This window comes from Puma concolor, chromosome C1, assembly GCF_028749965.1.
Source record: "Puma concolor isolate L17-30 chromosome C1, mPumCon1.1.hap2, whole genome shotgun sequence".
NCBI lineage: Eukaryota > Metazoa > Chordata > Mammalia > Carnivora > Felidae > Puma > Puma concolor.
The window spans coordinates 84,807,653-84,825,320 of record NC_141674.1 but is presented as its reverse complement, the minus strand read 5'-3'; the positions used below and the strand labels follow the sequence as shown (position 1 = coordinate 84,825,320).

Below are 17,668 nucleotides of genomic sequence, written 5' to 3'. Positions count from 1 at the left end.
GTTCGTGGGATCAAGTCCCAAGTCTTGATGCTTGGGATTTTTTCTCTAGCTTGCACATGTGCACACACATGCATGTTCTTTCTCTCAAAATAAAGAAATAAACACTTTTTTAAAAAAGAAAGCTTTGTAGAGAGGTCTAAACGATGGCATAAGGAATGATGGGCAAAAGCACAGTGCATAGAAGCAATATAAAATGCTTCATAAAAGAGGCATTTATGGAGCTATTAGTCAGTTGTAGGCCTGGACACAGCATGCACATGAGAGGAGGTGGCATCCTGGAGTGGCACCAATTGTCCAGTGTCAGTGACAAGAGTGGGAAATACAAAAACACCGGGTGAATGTCGTGAATGGCCTTGTAGGTTAGAATAAGCTGGGCTTTTTTATTTTTTATTTTTAATGTAGGTGATTTGAGAACCACTGTCAGAATTCAGGTAAATTAAAGCTGGTTGAATCCCAGTTTCTTTTTTTTATTCAGTTTGTGCTTTTAAGCAATTTACTGAACCTTTCTGAGCCTCAGGTTCTTCCTCTTTAGTTTTTTAATGTTTATTTATTTATTTTGAGAGAGAGAGAGAGAGAGAGAGAGAGAGAGAGAGAGAGCACGATCAGGGGAAGGGCAGAGAGAGAGGGAGAGAGAGAGAGAAAGAATCCCAAGAAGGCTCCGTGCTGCTAGCACAGAGCCTGACACAGGGCCTGAAATCACGAACTGTGAGATCATGACTTGAGCCGAAACCAAGGGTTGGACGCTTTACGGATTGAGCCACCCAGGCATCCCGCTTCCTCTTTAAATGAGGCCAGTGAAAGCCTCCTTAAAGCTTATGAGGATTTAAAACTTCAAATAAAATAGTGTATGTTCAACGAATGGCTACACAAATGACTGACATTAGTTCCATAAATGATAGTTTGCTTCTTTTCAGCTTCTTTTACTCTATGATACAATTTGTGCCTTGAAAATAGGTTTGCTGGAAAGTGAAACTCCAGGTGAGGATAGAGGAGGTAAATTGTACACAACCAGGGAAATAAGATGGCACAAATCAGGCCTGTGTGAGCACAGAGAAAAGGGAGGGTATCTGAGAGGTTTGTGGAGGTGGAAGGTTTGGAGCTCGATGGCACACTAGAGAGGATGGAGGCGAAGAAGAGGGAGCAATCCGTGACGATTCCTGAGCTTCTCATTTAGGCAAGTAGAACGTTTATTCTGAGCAGTGTCTACAGCTCTGGCCTGCAATGTCCTGGGGTGTCTCCAGTTTTCTTGCAGTGTGTGCAGAACTCTGAAAGTATTCCAGAATAAACGAACACTAACGTACTCCAAGCCTCTGTGTTTCAGTTAAAAGCATCCACATCCCCCAGTCACCCAGACCCAATGTCTAGCATCTGCCTTGACTCATTCTTCTCGTTCATTCCCCACGCCCGGTGATTCATCTGGTTTCAGTTTATTTCTTACAAAATACCTCCTCCACATCTTATTTCTTGGCCATTCTGACCATAACCTCTCAATTTTCAAGATCAGCACTTTTTACCCCTCCTCCGTCTCTCGGTTCCTAGCTGCCTCGCTTCAGACTCTCCTCCAAATACCTCCCATTCTGCTTCTCTCCTTATTAGAACATAATCTGTTGCTAGTAACAAGACAAAAAACAAAACAAAACAAAACAAAACATTCCAGCCAAGTTTATTTTCCCTCCTTGCAGTGGAATCCTGTACTTCATATCCACTCAGTTTTCTTTGCATCACAGAAGGTTCTGTCAAGTCTATGTTTGCCTCAGCAAAAATGCCCATTCCTCTGTATCAATTTTATTTTATTTTTTTAAAGTTCATTTATTATTTATTTTAAGAGACAGAGAGAGAGAAAGTGAGTGGGGGGGAGGGGGGAGAGAGAGAGAGAGAGAGAGAGAGAGAGAGAGAGAGAGAGAATCCTAAGGAGGCTCCACACTGTCAGCAGAGAGCCTCATGTGGGGCTCCAACTCACAAACCATGAGATCATGCCCATGGCCAAAGTTGGACACTTAACCAACTGAGCAAACCCGGTGCCCCTCCTCTGTATATTTTGGAGAGCAAAACAGAGTTCTGGAGTCATGTGAACCTAGGTTTGAATCCTGCTTTTGCCACCTGCTATGTGTGTGACCTTGAACAGGTCACATTTTAGCTTCTCATTTTTTCTAACATAGTGGGGTCTCCCTGAACTGTATTTAAAATGTCTTTCCCTCCCCAAGGAATCCCTTCCTCATTCCCTATTCACTTTTCTCCATAGCATGTTCCAACTTTTATATACTGTATACAATATTTTTGTTTTTGTGGGTTTTTTGCTGTCAAGCTTACTAGAATGTAAGCTGTGCATGCAGAAGGCATTTATTTATTTTCTTCTCTGTGTATTTCCAGTAGCCAGTACAAGGTCTGGTATATAGGGGTTTCTCAGGAAATATCTGATGGATGAATAAATGAATGGGGAACTGTTTTATTATCTCCCACATCTCTTTTGAGGGTTAAGTGAAATCCCATATGTCAGAGGTGCAGTGAAGCGTGTGGTGCAGAGAAGAAGATGCTGGTTATCATAGCCCTCACCTTTTTTTTCTTTAAATGTTTGATTTATTTTTGAGAGAGAGAGAGAGCTTGAGCGGGAGAGGGGCAGAGAGAGAGGGAAGCAGAGGATCTGAAGTGGGCTCTGTGCTGATATCAGGGAGCCCAATGTGGGAGAACTGTGGGATCATGAGCTGTGAAATCATGACCTGGGCTGAAGTCCTGTGCTCAACCAACTGAGACACCCAGGTGCCTTGGTCCTCACCTTTGATGACTATTCAAATCCTTTTTGCACTTGAGATTTTTCTTAAACAAGGGCCAACTTGCCCAGAAAGTGTCCCTGACTACCCAGTTCTCCCATTTTTCCTGAATTTCCACTGTACTCAAAATCTGGCCTGTTACATTCTAACAAGGAATTATAATCTGTCCTGCTTATCACTCTCTTCTCGTGTGCATTTTCTTTAAAGAATAGAATCCCTATGCTTAAGAAAATACAAAACAAATACTAGCTGAACAAAAGTTGTAGATTGGTTAATATTATTTTATACAAATGTATGCTTCAGAGTGCTTTCAAAAACGAGGGACTGCGTCAAGTCATGTAGTTCAAGTTACTGAGCCATAGAACTATGTGTAATGTAGTAATAACAATAAGAGTTATTTGAGTAGTCTTTATTATATTAATTCAATTATTCCTCACAACAGCACATTGAGATGTGAGTATTGTTGTCCCCATTTTTCAGGTAGAAGAAGAAGTCTAGTTTTATTGAGTTGTTTGCCCAGGCTCACAGAGTGACTAAATCAGAGAGCCCAGGATTAAGGCTCAGCCCTATTTGACCCCCAGAGACCATGCACTTCATCCCATGCAACAAATGTTTTACTTACCACAAGGGAAGAGGGAAAATGACCACAAATGGATCAGATTAATTTATTATCACTACTGGAAAAAGAAAACAAAACTATATGTGTAGTGGTGACTTATTAGTGTCATTTTTGTAGGACAGGGTAGAATTATAGAAGCCACTAATGTAAAAATAAAATGCTTCAGAGGAATGTCACTTTAAATTATATAGGAATATCAGAAAATGTGAGAATTTTTGGCCTAGACACTTGCTCATTCATTAGTCTATTCATTCACTGTGGCACTGGGAATACAATGGTGAGCAAAAAAAGAGAGACAGCATCTCTGCTTTCATAGAGCTTACCACCTTAGAAGAGATCCATGTCAACCAAGGTGTTATATGCTAACAGCTGTATAATTTCATTAGGAATAGGTGCTTTGATGAAAAGCATCAGAGATTGATGTGATCAAACAAACAAAAACAACCTGGGGTCAGAGAAAACTAGTGAAGAAGTGATACTGAGATGAGATACCACAGATGAGTAGGATATGGTGCCTAAAGAGTGTGGAGATGAGTATTCCAACCAAAATGCAGTGAAAGGAACAGAAGGTGTTTGGGAAGTGCAACAAAGGAAGGCTGCAAAGGTGGGCAGGGTTTATTTACACTCTAAGAGAAATGGGGGGCCAGCCACAATGGTTTTAAGGAGGGTGACATGATCCAATTTGCATTTTGGAAAGAGCATTCTTATGCCACTCTAAAAATGGATTGGAGGGAGCCAAGATTGGTTTTAGGGAGACTTTAGAAAGCTATGCTGGAATCCAGGAAAGTGGTGGTGACTGCTTAGTCTTTGGAGTTGGTGATGGAGGTAGAACAAAGCAGATACAAGAAATCAGAATTTTTAGGAAGGAAAATTGAGCAAATTGAGTAAAGGGTTGTGTGTAGGACCTGTAAAGGGTAAATCTAAGTTTTCAGCCTTGTGCAGTTAAGGAAGTGGACACGTGGGGGTGGTTTTCCTGAAAAGATCCAGAGAAAATCAAGCTTTAGGGTAGGGTAAGAATATGGGCAGATCTTGGGGCACCTGGGTGGTTCAGTCGGTTAAGTGTCTGACTCTCGATTTCAGCTCAGGTTGTGATCTCACGGTTTTGTGAGTTCAAGCCCCACATCGGGCTCAGTGCGGGCAGCACAGAGCCTGCTTGGGATTCTCTCTCTCCCTCTCTCTCTGCCCTCTCTCCACTCACACTGTTTCTGTCTCTCGAAAGAAAGAAAGAAAGAAAGAAAGAAAGAAAGAAAGAAAGAAAGAAAGAAAAAGAAAGAAAGAAAAGAAAGAAAGAAAAAGAAAAAGAAAGAAGATGGGCAGATCTTGGGTTTCATTTTGAACATTTGCTGAATGTTTCATACCTTTGACAACCAAAAGAATGGACTAACTTGCTAAGATATTCCAATCTTTTCACTTACAATTTGAGAAAACTCAGACCCAGAGACTGTCCAAGAACATATAGACTTGGGATTAAAAACCAAATTTCTTTTACCTACGAGCTTTTACCTATGAGCATTTTTCTAATAGGAAATCAGTTCCATACTTGTGAATGTTAGCAAGCAAGACTTGTTAAATATTTGAATATGATTCCAAGGAAGATTTGGCAATTTCCTGCCTTATAATTTAAATAATAACAGTAATGAAGAATCATCATTATGCTAATAGATACTATTTAATGAATATCTACTATGTGTTTAAATAGTTCGCATATGAATTCTCAGCTGCATCAGTGGTGTTGTCCTAACCCTCAATTAAGGCAAAGAGATAACTGATAAAACCTTTCAAAGAGTTTACCAAACCTAAATCACAGAAAAAGCAGTGACACTCATTTCAGAAGCCCATACTAACTCTAGATCAACTTTTCTTCATCTCATGACTTCCGTATATCTTCCATATATCCATATATCTAAAATATAGTTATTTCAACAAATTTCACTTCACAAGAATTTGTATCAGTTTTTTTTTTCATCTGCCCAATTTTTCACTAATTTAGAACATTAATGAAAAGGGAAATGTGTGTATATATTTCATGAAGTTAGTGTGAAACTGCTTGCTTGTTATGTTGTTATTGGTGAAACTTCTTGATTATATCCTTTGTACTCTAGGCAGTGGTCAATTGGCAAACTACAGCCCTTAGGTAAAACTTGGCCTGCTATCTATTTTTTTTTTTTTAAGTTATAGTGGAACATTGACATGCCTGCTCGATTATGAATTGCCAATGGCTGTTTTCACACCAAAACAGTGGAGTGGAGAAGTTGCTGCAGAGATCATGCCAGCAAAGCCAAAAATACGTACTATGTAGAAAAAGAAAAGAAAAGAGAAGAGGAGAGCGGAGGGGAGTGGGGGGAAGGGGAGGGGGAAAGGCCCCTGAGTTGCCTCAGTCAGTTGAGCTTCCTGCTTCAGCTCAGGTCATGATCTCACAGCTCAGCTCCTGGGTTCCAGCCCCATGTCGGGCTCTTTGCTGACAGCTCAGAACCTGGAACCTGCTTCAGATTCTTTATCTTCCTCTCTCTCTGTCCCTCCTCTGCTCAGGCTCTGTCTCTCTCAAAAGTAAATAAACATTAAAAAAAAAAACATGTGCTGTGTGTCCCTTGCAGCCCAAATTTTCTGACCCTTCCTCTAGAGCAATCACTATTAGTTTTTTGTAGGGTCATCATTTGATACTGGGTTTATCAAGTACCTATCTCCAAGCCTGTGCCATTCCTTACTTGAAAGATCTTGATGGCATGATAAAGTTGATATATCAGATTATCAGGCTTTGATCTGTGTTTCTGATGTGTAATTATCCATGGAAATGGAAGGATAATAAATATACCACAACTAAGGAAATATGTTTTGTAAGATAAAGTCTCATAGTATGTTGTTATTATTTTGTAGATTTGTAAATTTTATTTAAAACCTGGAGAATAACCAAGGTCGAATTGGCCTTTGAAATTATTCAGTAATGAGCCCTACTAAGGAAAAGGCTTTCCAATGGAGCATTTGTGCAAATATACAATGTAAATATGTGATTATATAGTAAGCATTTATTTTTTAAAAAAATTAATATTAGGGGGTGCCTGGGTGTCTCAGTTGGTTAAGCATTTGACTCTTGATTTCAGCTCAGGTTTTGATCTCACAGTTCTTGGCTGATAGCACAGAGCCTGCTTGGGAGTCTCTCTCTCTCCCTTTCTCTCTGCTCCTCCCCTGCTTGTGTTCGCTCTCTCTAAAAATAAATAAATATTTAAAAAAAAATGAATGTTAGGTGATAACTGCAAGTAAATTCTGTATTTTATTTTGATAATAGACTATAAAACCCAGAAAAAAAAAGGCTGAAGAATATCTTACCCACTACGTAATATAAGCAAATAATAGCAAGAAACTTTCCTTTGTTGTTTTATTCACTATTTCGTAAAGTATGATTCATCTGCATCAGAAGATTTTAGAATATATTTCAAAAAGTGGCAACTCCTAGGCCCCCTTCTTCATCTACAAAATTGGAATCTTTAGAGGAAGGCTTAGGAATGTGCATTTTTAACAGTGCTGGGACTTTATTTTTATGTACACTGGAGTATGAGAACCTCTGATTTAGTTCAAATGCTGTCACCTGTCTGGTATAATCTGTTGAAACAAGGGTCAATTTCCTTTATGTAAAAGGTCTTCTATTTCACTGGTAGCCCCAGTAAGCTATTGTTAAAATGCCAAGTATACATGGGGTACAATAATAGACAATAAACTAGGTTAATTAAAGGGATGCTACTAAATTAGAAAGTGCCAATTGTAAAAGGTTTATTATGAATGTAATGATCTTGAAGCATTGGAAATAATTAGCATTTAAATTAAGTTGTAGGTTAGCCACATTAGGAAAGGTTAGCTTGCTATGAATTTTTATAAGGCTATGATGTTATTTATGGATTGATTTGAGCATTGACTATAACCTAATTTAATGAAAATTTTGGAATAATAAAATTGTCATTATTAACTGAGCTGCACATTAATTTTGAATTTTCTTGAACACATTTTCACTGGAATAACTATTAAAATTTATGCAAGATAAATATGGATGTAAAGTTATATATGTAATATTTAACTAATTTTAATACTTTATTACTATGATTAGGTATATTAAGCTACTCAAAAGGGTCATAGTCACCAGGAGTGTGGCTTTGTTTCAACTGTATTTTTTTCCTGAAATTTTAGGTTGTGTGTGTGGTAAATAATTTCAAAGGAAGACAACCAGAAAATGAACATCTCCACATGGATAACCTGGCACAGATGCCAATGATCAGCATTCCTCGCGTAGAAAGTCCTTTGGAAAAGGTAACATCTGTACAGGTGATTCATAATTTAAATTCTCAAATGTGATTGTTATCTAGAGCAAATGAATAATCATTCCTGTGAGTTCCTGCACAGTCATTTTTGATTTACTGAAACAAATTTAGAGTCTAATGTGGTATTTAGCAAGAGTTTAGTCACTGAAGACATCATCTTAGAAGAATGCATATCACATTGAAAATATTTCTTTGAATACCACATGCTAAGAGCTGAGTATACATGGAATATGTTCTGTATTTTGCCATAACTTTGAGATAAGGAACATTGTGCAATGGTCTCATACAGGGGAAATTACAAGATATTTTTATTTGAGAATACATGCATTTTTTTAAAATATATTTCATTCTTTCCAGGCTCTATTTATGTGAGAAACTGCTTAGTATAATGCCTAGGACATAACAGTGCTCAATGAATTTTGTTGAATCTCATTATAGAAAGGTCTGGTCTCATTATAGAAAGGTCTAATGACAGGAAAACACCGATCAGGCCCTTCCTAATCAGGGAGGTACTGAAGGAAAGATTGGGAAGGATGGAGCCAGACCAGGCTGCTCTTTGAATGGCAAGTCAAGGCTTCATTAGACATGACAATGAACACAGAAGCCAAATAGTTAACAAAAATTTTTCTTGAGACTTTTTCTTGAGACTAATCTTGTGAACTAGAGAGGGTAATATTTCTTAAATGAGGATGCAGGTATGTACATTGGTAATTGGTTAAAAGATCGCTCCGAGGGTTACTAAAAGTAACCTCATCCCGCTCCATCTCCACATTTTGATCAATACATTAGATGAAGAGATCAATTACATGCTAATCAGGAGCTTAGATGGTGTCAATCAGAGAGGGATAATTAATACATCAGTTGAAAGAATAAAAGAGACTAGATGCAATTAACAACTAGAAATAAAGCACATGTTTTGTATTTGGATTTAAAAAGAAGTTCATGTAGGGTAGGGTAATCTAGGTTAGCTGCACAAACAAAAACAGGCTCAGAGGGTATTGTAGGTTACCATTCAGCATGTGTCAACCGCATGTTATTGCTGCCAAGTTATATGATCTTACGTTCCATTTAGGGAAAATAATATCCTGAATGAGAGCATTAATAGTTTGCTGTGCTCAGACTAACTTGGAATACTGAATACTGCCCTTGGTGACATAGTTTTAAGGTGGGCATCATAAAATAGAGTAGTCGGTACTCAAATATTTGTTAAATGAGCAAATGAATGTGCCCAAGATGGTGGTGCGTGGACTCAAAGTCATGGATTATGAAAGCCTGTAGAAGGAGTAGAACATGATTAGAGAAAAAGAGAACTCATGGAAGACGCAGTAACTTTCCATATATATCTGAAGGACTGCTGTATGGCAGAGGGATGTGATTTGTTCTGCTGGGGCCTCAGAGGTCACAATTAGGTTGAAAGAAAAGAAAGTGTAAGAAGACAAATAATGTCAAGAAAGAAGGAAAAACTTTCTAAAAATGGAATGGCTTCCTTAAGAGCAACGAAATTTCCTTTTATTATAAGGATCCAAGAACAGTTAAATAATCACTTGTCCATCGTACTATGGAGGGAATTCAAGCATCACAGTGAGGATAGAGGTTCTGGATCATCATTATAATAAAAATAATAGTAATAATAATAATAATTACAGTTTAATTATCATTCATCATGTGTCAGGTACTATGCAGATTGCTTATGTAAATTAAACAAATATACTCCTATGCTCTGCAAATACAACTTCATTCCTTACAACAATTTTATTTTTTTATTTTTTTTGATAAAGTTTTTTTTTTTTTAATATATGAAATTTATTGTCAAACCTTACAACAATTTTAAAGCTGGGTGTCATTATAGTGGCAAATGCTAATAGTCCAAAGAAGACCTCCTCCCCTTCTTTCTTTTAGTAACTGAATTCCCCAATCCAATTTTAGCTACATCCACCACTGCCCAGCCATAGTCTGTATTTCCCAGCTACCATTGCAGTCAGACGTGACCGTGCAGCTAAGTTTAGAACAATGGGATGTAAGCAGAAGTGGTAAGCACAGCCTCTGGTTCGTGGCTTGAAGATTCTTGTCTCTGTCTCTTCTCCCTCTTCTCATCAAGCGGAAAAGGTAGTGACTGGAAGTAATCTTTAACTTTTTTAAAACACCGATCCATTTTGACAGTGTAGGTTCCTGGCTGAGCTCATGAAACAGTCCACATACACCCTCTAGATGGTTCTGAAAAAGAAATAAACTTCTTTCCTTTCTGAACCATTGGATTGCTTTCATCTCTTTTGCACAGTGGCTTAGCTGATGCCATATGACAATAAATGTCTCCATTGTAGAGTTACGGAAACTGAACTCCCAACTAGTTAAGCAGTTTGTAAAAGTCCACATCATTGATGAGCAACAAAACTATACAGTGTGACATTTCAAGATACATGTATTGTACAAAATTAGATCTTTTTTAGCTCAAGAAATAAAGATAGAAAGCAGAATTTAGGAAGAAATATTAGACATATTTGGAAGACAATGGTCTGGGTAACAATTAGGGTTCATTTTATATACCTCAGAAGTTAACTTGAACATTAATTACTATCTTCTGTTGTTTAACATATTTATTTGTATAAGGATTCTTTGGTAGCCTCCTAGCATTGCCAAATATTCTGATACACCATTACATCCTTCTATATATACAGTGTATATTATATACATATATATATATATATATATAATTCCTGTTGTTGAATTTATGCAAATTGATTTTCATTTATAGTGACTTTTAAAATATGAAAGCAAAAATATTCTACTAGAATCTGTGGATTTCAAGATATCCGTGTTTATTAACTTACTTCTTTCATTCAGTTTTTGTTTATGACAAACTCATGCGCTCTGTTTTTACCTTGGTAGTTAGGGAACAAACATGATTTGAATCTGATTCGGTTCTCCCCTTTGCCCACCGAAGTGCACTGTCACATGCCTTGCTGAGTTCCGACTCTGCTCCCCACTCTATTCCCCCTGTTTGCAGGCAGAATGCTGTGTGCACAGGGCAGGGTCTACTTTTGCGTCACACAGATCACACACAGGAAGATCATGAATCAAGGTGCTGGGGACACATCTCAGGCTTCCCTGTGGAGCTCTGCTGCTAAGAGGACATGTATTTGTGCTCATCAGCTGGAAAGGGAGGAAGGCCATCACTTAAGGAAGCCCATGATGTTTCTCTTTTACGATAAGGAGTACTTGGAGTAAATATATTGCTTTTCATCATAGCTCACGATGGGAAACAAGTGAATGCAAAATTCTTCCCAATAGTTTGATCTTAGGAATTGATAGTTGGAGGGTGGCATTAGGTTCTTAAAGCTGGCCCTCTGAGGAGAGAAAGGGAGTCCAGTATTAAAGTTCCAATTGCAGGCACGCCAGTCGTTTAAGCACTGTTACGCCAAGCTGTCGTTTTCTGCTTGTCATTTTGTGCGGGGAAGGCAAAGGGTTTCTTTCCTTTAGAAGTTGTGTACTTATATAACCTCTTATGTTCAAAGTACATGTTTGATAAACTGTAAGCTACAGAGTAATTACAGCATGCCAGCATTCTTTATTTTTATGCCAGCGATTTATCCCTTAATTATAGGGAGTTTGTCATATAGTTAATTACCACAGTTTATGAGAAAAGTCATGATTTTTCTGAAAGCTAAGTAAATCTGAACATTCATTACATTTGGTTTTATGAAAAGAATTAATCATCTATGGAAGCTGGCCCATCATATCTCATAGTCCAGTAGATTTTTAAGTTGCCAATAACTTCATTACCGCTGTTTATAATAGCAAATCATAAAAGTCTAACTGTGTATCAGCCGTGAATGATTAAATCAATGTGGGTACATCCTACAATGGAATCTGGTGCATTATAATGCGGTGTTTCAGCTCACAGGTTCTGGAGGTAGACTAGCTGGGAATTTGGGACAATTTTGACCTTGGGCAGCTTATTCAAATACTCTGTGATTCAGTGTTCTTATTCCGCAAATGGTCATTGTGAGAGTTGAGCAAGCTTATAGTAAAGCACTGAGAACAGTGTCTGGAACCTGTAAAGCCCTTAACCATTGCCAGTGATAATTATTATTACCATTTAGCAGTTGAAATGGATAAGGTAAATCAAGATGTGGAAAGTTTTCTGATACATGTTGTAAAGTTTATTTTTTAAGTTGATATATATAAAATGCATGTTATAAAATGTGTGTGTGTGTATAATGAAGCCAGTTATGCAAATTACCACACAAGATAATTTCTTTCTAGTAGGATCATTTATTTCTAGAAAAGAGCACATAGATGAGAGAGAGAAAAAGAGAGACTAGTTACCAACCTGAGAGCAATGCTTAAACCTAAGGAGGCAACTGAGAGAGTGGATCTGATTTCTTCTCTTTCTTTCTTTGCCTTCCTTCCTTCCCTTCCTTCCTGCCTCCCTCCCTCCTTCCCTTTCTCCCTTCCTTTCCTTTTTCATTTGTTTTCTCTTTCTTTTTCTTTCTGTAATGAATAATTGTGTAACAAAAGCAATTACAACTTTTAAAAATTATCCAGTTTTCTTAAGTTGCTCTAAGGAGGTTCTGGTCATGCTTCCTCAGATTGACTACCACTGTGTTCAGATTTACCAAAGTCCCTTGGAAAGATTCCCTCAGAGCAATTTAAATCCTATGCTCCTTCCTCATGACTCACATGATCCTTTTTAAAGTGTTTGGTTTATTTTTATCTGCTGAATTGGGCATGGAGGCCTTGGTTGTGGCTCAGATGCCTTTGTGCCCTCATGCCCAGGGTCCCGCTTCCTTTGGCACACCTGCAGCCAGCCATCCCCATTTCAGATACTGTATGTCCTGAGAAACCGCACACAAGCCCTGTGCATATGCCTTTTATTTATGGGATCCACAAATTCACACCCCACCAAGGCCCCAGAAAACCAACTTTGTTCATAGGTTGCACCACCCTTTCCTTTCAGACTCATCCTTTTCTGGCTCCTTCCTTTGAGGGCCCATGCATCTCAAACAAAAGCTTCAGTGGTGCTGGCTTCAGGATGTCTCCAAATACATGAAGATGTTCTTAATTACTCTTGGGAGTCCAAGAACCAAAAGTCTGACTCTCCTTCTAGGAAGTGGAGATGGAAACATTTACATATTCATTATCTTTAGTTCCTTATTTTAGCAAGAACAAAGAATTAACATCTTAATAGCTGTGTTACTAGGAAAAACTAGATAGAGTAAAATTTTAGTCATTTCTACTAAATATCGTATAAATTGATCCAGTTTGAAGGATGTCACCAAAGGGCAATTAAAATGTTTCTTTGTCAATAAAGAAGCTCAATATTGCAGAATTGGCTAAAATCCTATAGAATCCCAGTAATACCCCAAAATTTCAAAGAGTAAAGATGAGAGATAAGAGCAATCTCTGAGAGAAGGAGGAGTCTATTCTATTTAAAGCATAATTCAGCACCTTGAACCAACACCATTTTGAGACTGGATGAGCAAATAGGCAAATACACAACAAAAGAAAGTCTTCAGGCAAGAAGCTTTCCCTCCGGTCAAGCTTCTCATTAATATTGGTTCATGGCAAATGAAGGAGTACTTTTCCTCAACTGAACGGGTGCTATAACTAGGGGGGAGAGTTGTCTTTATTTAAAAAAAACAAAAAGCTAGCTCCAATACTTCACCGTCTACTTAGAGTAGAGGTTAGGCTGAAGTGACTAGCAATAGTTCTGATGGTCCAACAACCACAAGAATGAAACTGTATAGGAATAAAGTGATAATCCTATAGTCTCAACTTTTTCTACCATTTCACTCATCAAATCACCAAAATTCTATTATAAAACTACACCCTCCATCTTTTCAGCTCAAGATCTAAGGTAAGGATTCCTTGACTATTTGTGGAACAATCTGGGGATAGCTAAATCTATTGTTCTTCCAGTGTAAATAATCAGGACAATTACTTAAATCCTTTATATGATATCATGACATAGATGAGAAAGATAGACACATTTTACGAGTTAGAATATGTTTTTGAAAAAAATTAACTACAAAAAATTTAACTAAATTCATTATTAATAGTATTTTCTTCCAATGTCAAGGAAATTAAAGAAAATATGTGAAATGAGAGATGAAAGGTAGGTGACACAATGGCACAATTAGGAAACTAATGTAAGAAAACAAATAATATTATGACAGGATGGAAACTAATAGTAGAAACTATAAAGAACAAAATCCACACTGGAGAAAGACTTATCAGTATATTAAGGACAGGTTTCAGCATATGTAGTAAAAGAACAAGAATATAAAATTGACCAGAGAAAAGATAACAGATACAGAAGACATGCTACAGAAATCTAACATGAATCATTGTAGTTCCAGAAGAAAAGGACAAATAGAAGTATAGCAATATTCAGAGATATATATCAAGGAGACTTTTCCTTCAAATAAATACCTTCAGTCTAGAAGAGTTAACTAGATACAAGGTAAAATTAAAATATATACTAAAACTTAGATTGTATTTCTCAGTGAAATTTTTGTATTTCATTACTGAAGAAAGAGTCCTGTAAATTATGTGGGAGATGTTATTATTATTCCCAATTATTAACTACTCCCTTCCTTAGGCAGAGTATCCTTCCTGCTCCAATTATCTAGGATTTGGTCAATAACATCTGAATGAACCTGATTTATACCCCATTAGTCAGAAACCTATAGAGACATCAAGAGTTTTGTCAACTTTGTTGCTTCTGGGCCTCTTTCCAGGAAAAGTTCATTTTCCTGATAGGGGCTGTTCCTTTAGCCTGGATCCTAAAACGGGAAGACAAGGGAAGCAGAAGGGTACCCAGCCAGCAACCTGGAGCGGATCTATAGAACCTGCCCACCAACATGTGGTATGAGGGAGAAATACATATTTGTTGTTGAAGCCACTGAGCTCTTGAGGTTTTAATATAGTATACCTAGTGAAAACTAACACACACACACCAGGGCAGAAAAAGTTGGTTACCTACCAAAGTCTGACAGCACACTGGGCTCAGACTTCTCTCTCTATAATAGTAGATGCCAGAATAGAAAGGAGTAGTTTTTTCGGAGTTTTCAGAGTTTTCAAAGAAAAAGTTTGTGATGTCAGAATTCTGTTCCCACCCGGGGTACCTGGTTGGCTCAGTCAGTTAAGCATCCAACTTTGGCTCGAGTCATGATCTCATAGTTCGTGGGTTCGAGCCCCATGTCAGGCTCTGTGCTTACAGCTCAGAGCCTGGAACCTGCTTCGGATTCTGTGTCTCCCTCTCTCTCTGCCCTTTCCTCCATCATGCTCTGCCTCTGTCTCAAAAATAAGTAAAACATAAGAAAAATTTTTAAAAAAGAATTCTATTCCCACCCAAAAGGTCATTTAAGTATTAAGACAACCATAAAATATCAGATATGTAAGAATTCAGAAATTATATTACTCATGAAAAGTTACCAGAAGGTTTTTTACCAGTTAACTGAGCAGCACACCAATATCTAGAGCTCTCAAGTTGGAAAAGTCATTATAGGAGTGAATGGGCAAAAAGAATGGAAACCATTTACATAATTAATTAGAAATGACTATATTAAATATAGCAACATAGAGAAAATTCTAATTTTTAAACAGAAAATATATTTAAAAAGAAAATAATATAACAATGACAAGATGAGATAGAAATCCTAGATGTCAACAAAAGTAAAATTATGATAATTTCCAGCTTTTATGAAGGAGGGACTCAGCATCAATCTTTTGTTCTTGACATTGCTACCTAGAAAAATATAGATTCAAGCATTTTTTTTAAAGTTTTTTTTTTTTTAACGTTTATTTATTTTTGAGACAGAGAGAGACACAGCATGAACGGGGGAGGGTCAGAGAGAGAGGGAGACACAGAATCTGAAGCAGGCTCCAGGCTCTGGGCGGTCAGCACAGAGCCTGACGCGGGGCTCGAACTCACGGACTGCGAGATCATGACCTGAGCCGAAGTCGGACGCTCAACCGACTGAGCCACCCAAGCGCTCCAGATTCAAGCATTTTTAAAAGTAAAAATTATCAAAAGTAATGAAAAACACCCTATAAAATGCCAGTAACAAAGTGTAAAATATCAGCAACATATGTGTTAAAAGGTTAATGTCTGTAATATATGAAACATCCTAATTGAAAGATGGGCAAAGTTTATAAATACGCAATTATTAGAGATCAAATACAAATGGGAAATAAATATATGGAAAAGTATTCTCTGTCACCTTTTTCTCCCTTTTTCCCCTTTTTCTTCTTTTATTGACGTATAATAGACCTATAACATTATATTAGATTCAGGTGTACAACATAATGATTTGATATTTGTGTATATCCCAAAATGATTACCACAATGAGTTAACATCTGTCACCATAGAGTTACTAATATTTTTTCTTATGATGAAGACATTATTTATAGTCACAATGCTGCACATTGTTCCCATGACTTATAACTAGAAGTTTGTAGCTTTTGACTCCCTTCACCCATTTTGCCCATGCACCACCCCTTGCCTCTGGTAATTACTGACCTGTTCTCTGTATCTATGAGTTTTTTGTTTTTGTTTTTTTTAGACTCCATGTATAAGAGAGATCATATGGTATTTGTCTTTTTCTGTAAACTTATTACTTAACAGTGTGCCCTCAAGGTCCATCCATATTGTTGAAAATGGCAAGATTTCTTTCTTCTTTACGTTTAAATAATAGTCTGTTGTGTATAAACTTACCACATCTTCTTTATCCATTCACCTATCAATGATTACTTTGTAAATAATGCTGCAGTGAATATGGGAGTGCATATATATTTTCAAGTTAGTGTTTTCATTTCCTTCAGATAAACACCCAGAAGTGGAGTTGCTGGATCATACCATAGTTCAATTTTTAACTTTTTGAGGAAACATCATAGAGTTTACATTCCCGTAAGCAGTGCACAAGAGTTCTCTTTTCTTAACATCCTTGCCAACACTTGTTATTTCTTGTCTTTTTGATAATAGCCATTCTAACATGTGTCAGGTGATAGTTTCTTATGGTTAGATTTTCCCAGACAACTAGTGATGTCGAGCATCTTTTCATGTACCCGTTGGCTATCTGTATATATTCTTTACAAAAATAACATTCATATTTTCTGCCCATTTTTTTTTTTAATTTTTTTTTTCAACGTTTATTTATTTTTGGGACAGAGAGAGACAGAGCATGAACAGGGGAGGGGCAGAGAGAGAGGGAGACACAGAATCGGAAACAGGCTCCAGGCTCTGAGCCATCAGCCCAGAGGCTGACGCGGGGCTCGAACTCACGGACCGCGAGATCGTGACCTGGCTGAAGTCGGACGCTTAACCGACTGCGCCACCCAGGCGCCCCTCTGCCCATTTTGAATCAGATTGTTTGTGATCTTTGCTGTTGAGTTGTATGAGTTTATATATTTTGGATATTAACCTCTTATCTGATATATGACTTGCAAGTATCTTCTCCCATTGAGTTAGAGGTTAGCTGTGGGCTTGTCACATCCGGACTTTATTATATTGAGATACATTCCCCTCTATACCTATTTGCTGAGAGTTTTTATCATAAATGGATGTTGAATTTTGCCAAATGCTTTTTCTATAACTATTGAGATGATATTTTTTATCTTTCAATTTATTAATGTGGTGTGTCACATTCATTGATTTGTGGATGTTGAACAATCCTTGCATCCCCGGAATAAATCCAACTTGATTGTACTGAATTGTCCTTTGAATGTGTTGTTAAATTTGCGAAGATTTTACTGAGGATTTTTGCATCTATATTCATCAGGGATATTGAGCTATAATTTTCTTTTCCTGTAGTATCCTTTTCTGATTTTGGTATCAGGGTGTAAGGCTGGCCTTGTGAAATAAGTTTGAGTGTTCTTCCCTCTTCTGTTTTTTTGGACTTTGAGAAGAATTGGTATTAATTCTTTTTAAAATGTTTGGTAGAATTCACCAGTGAAGCTTTCTAGTCCTAGA

General features: G+C 37.4%; 2 protein-coding genes across 7 annotated transcripts in view; one reads left to right on the top strand and one right to left on the bottom strand.

Moving 5' to 3' along the window:
- The window catches only part of PLPPR5 (phospholipid phosphatase related 5), a 125,227-nt gene that overhangs the window by 86,393 nt on the left and 21,166 nt on the right, over nucleotides 1-17,668 (top strand). For 2 of the 3 annotated variants that reach the window (XM_086717651.1, XM_086717652.1), the window contains exon 5: nucleotides 7,564-7,683. In XM_086717651.1, coding sequence (XP_086573777.1) covers nucleotides 7,564-7,683 — 120 coding nt within the window. Of the gene's footprint in view, nucleotides 1-7,563; nucleotides 7,699-17,668 lie in introns of all 3 variants that reach the window. The other variant, XM_086717650.1, reaches the window with a different exon arrangement.
- Nucleotides 9,182-17,668, bottom strand: part of SNX7 (sorting nexin 7) — a 243,129-nt gene continuing 234,642 nt past the window's right edge. For all 4 annotated transcript variants that reach the window (XM_086717644.1, XM_086717646.1, XM_086717647.1 and 1 more), the window contains one exon: nucleotides 9,182-9,908. The gene's annotated coding sequence lies outside the window, so the exon portion shown is untranslated. The remainder of the gene's footprint in view (nucleotides 9,909-17,668) is intronic.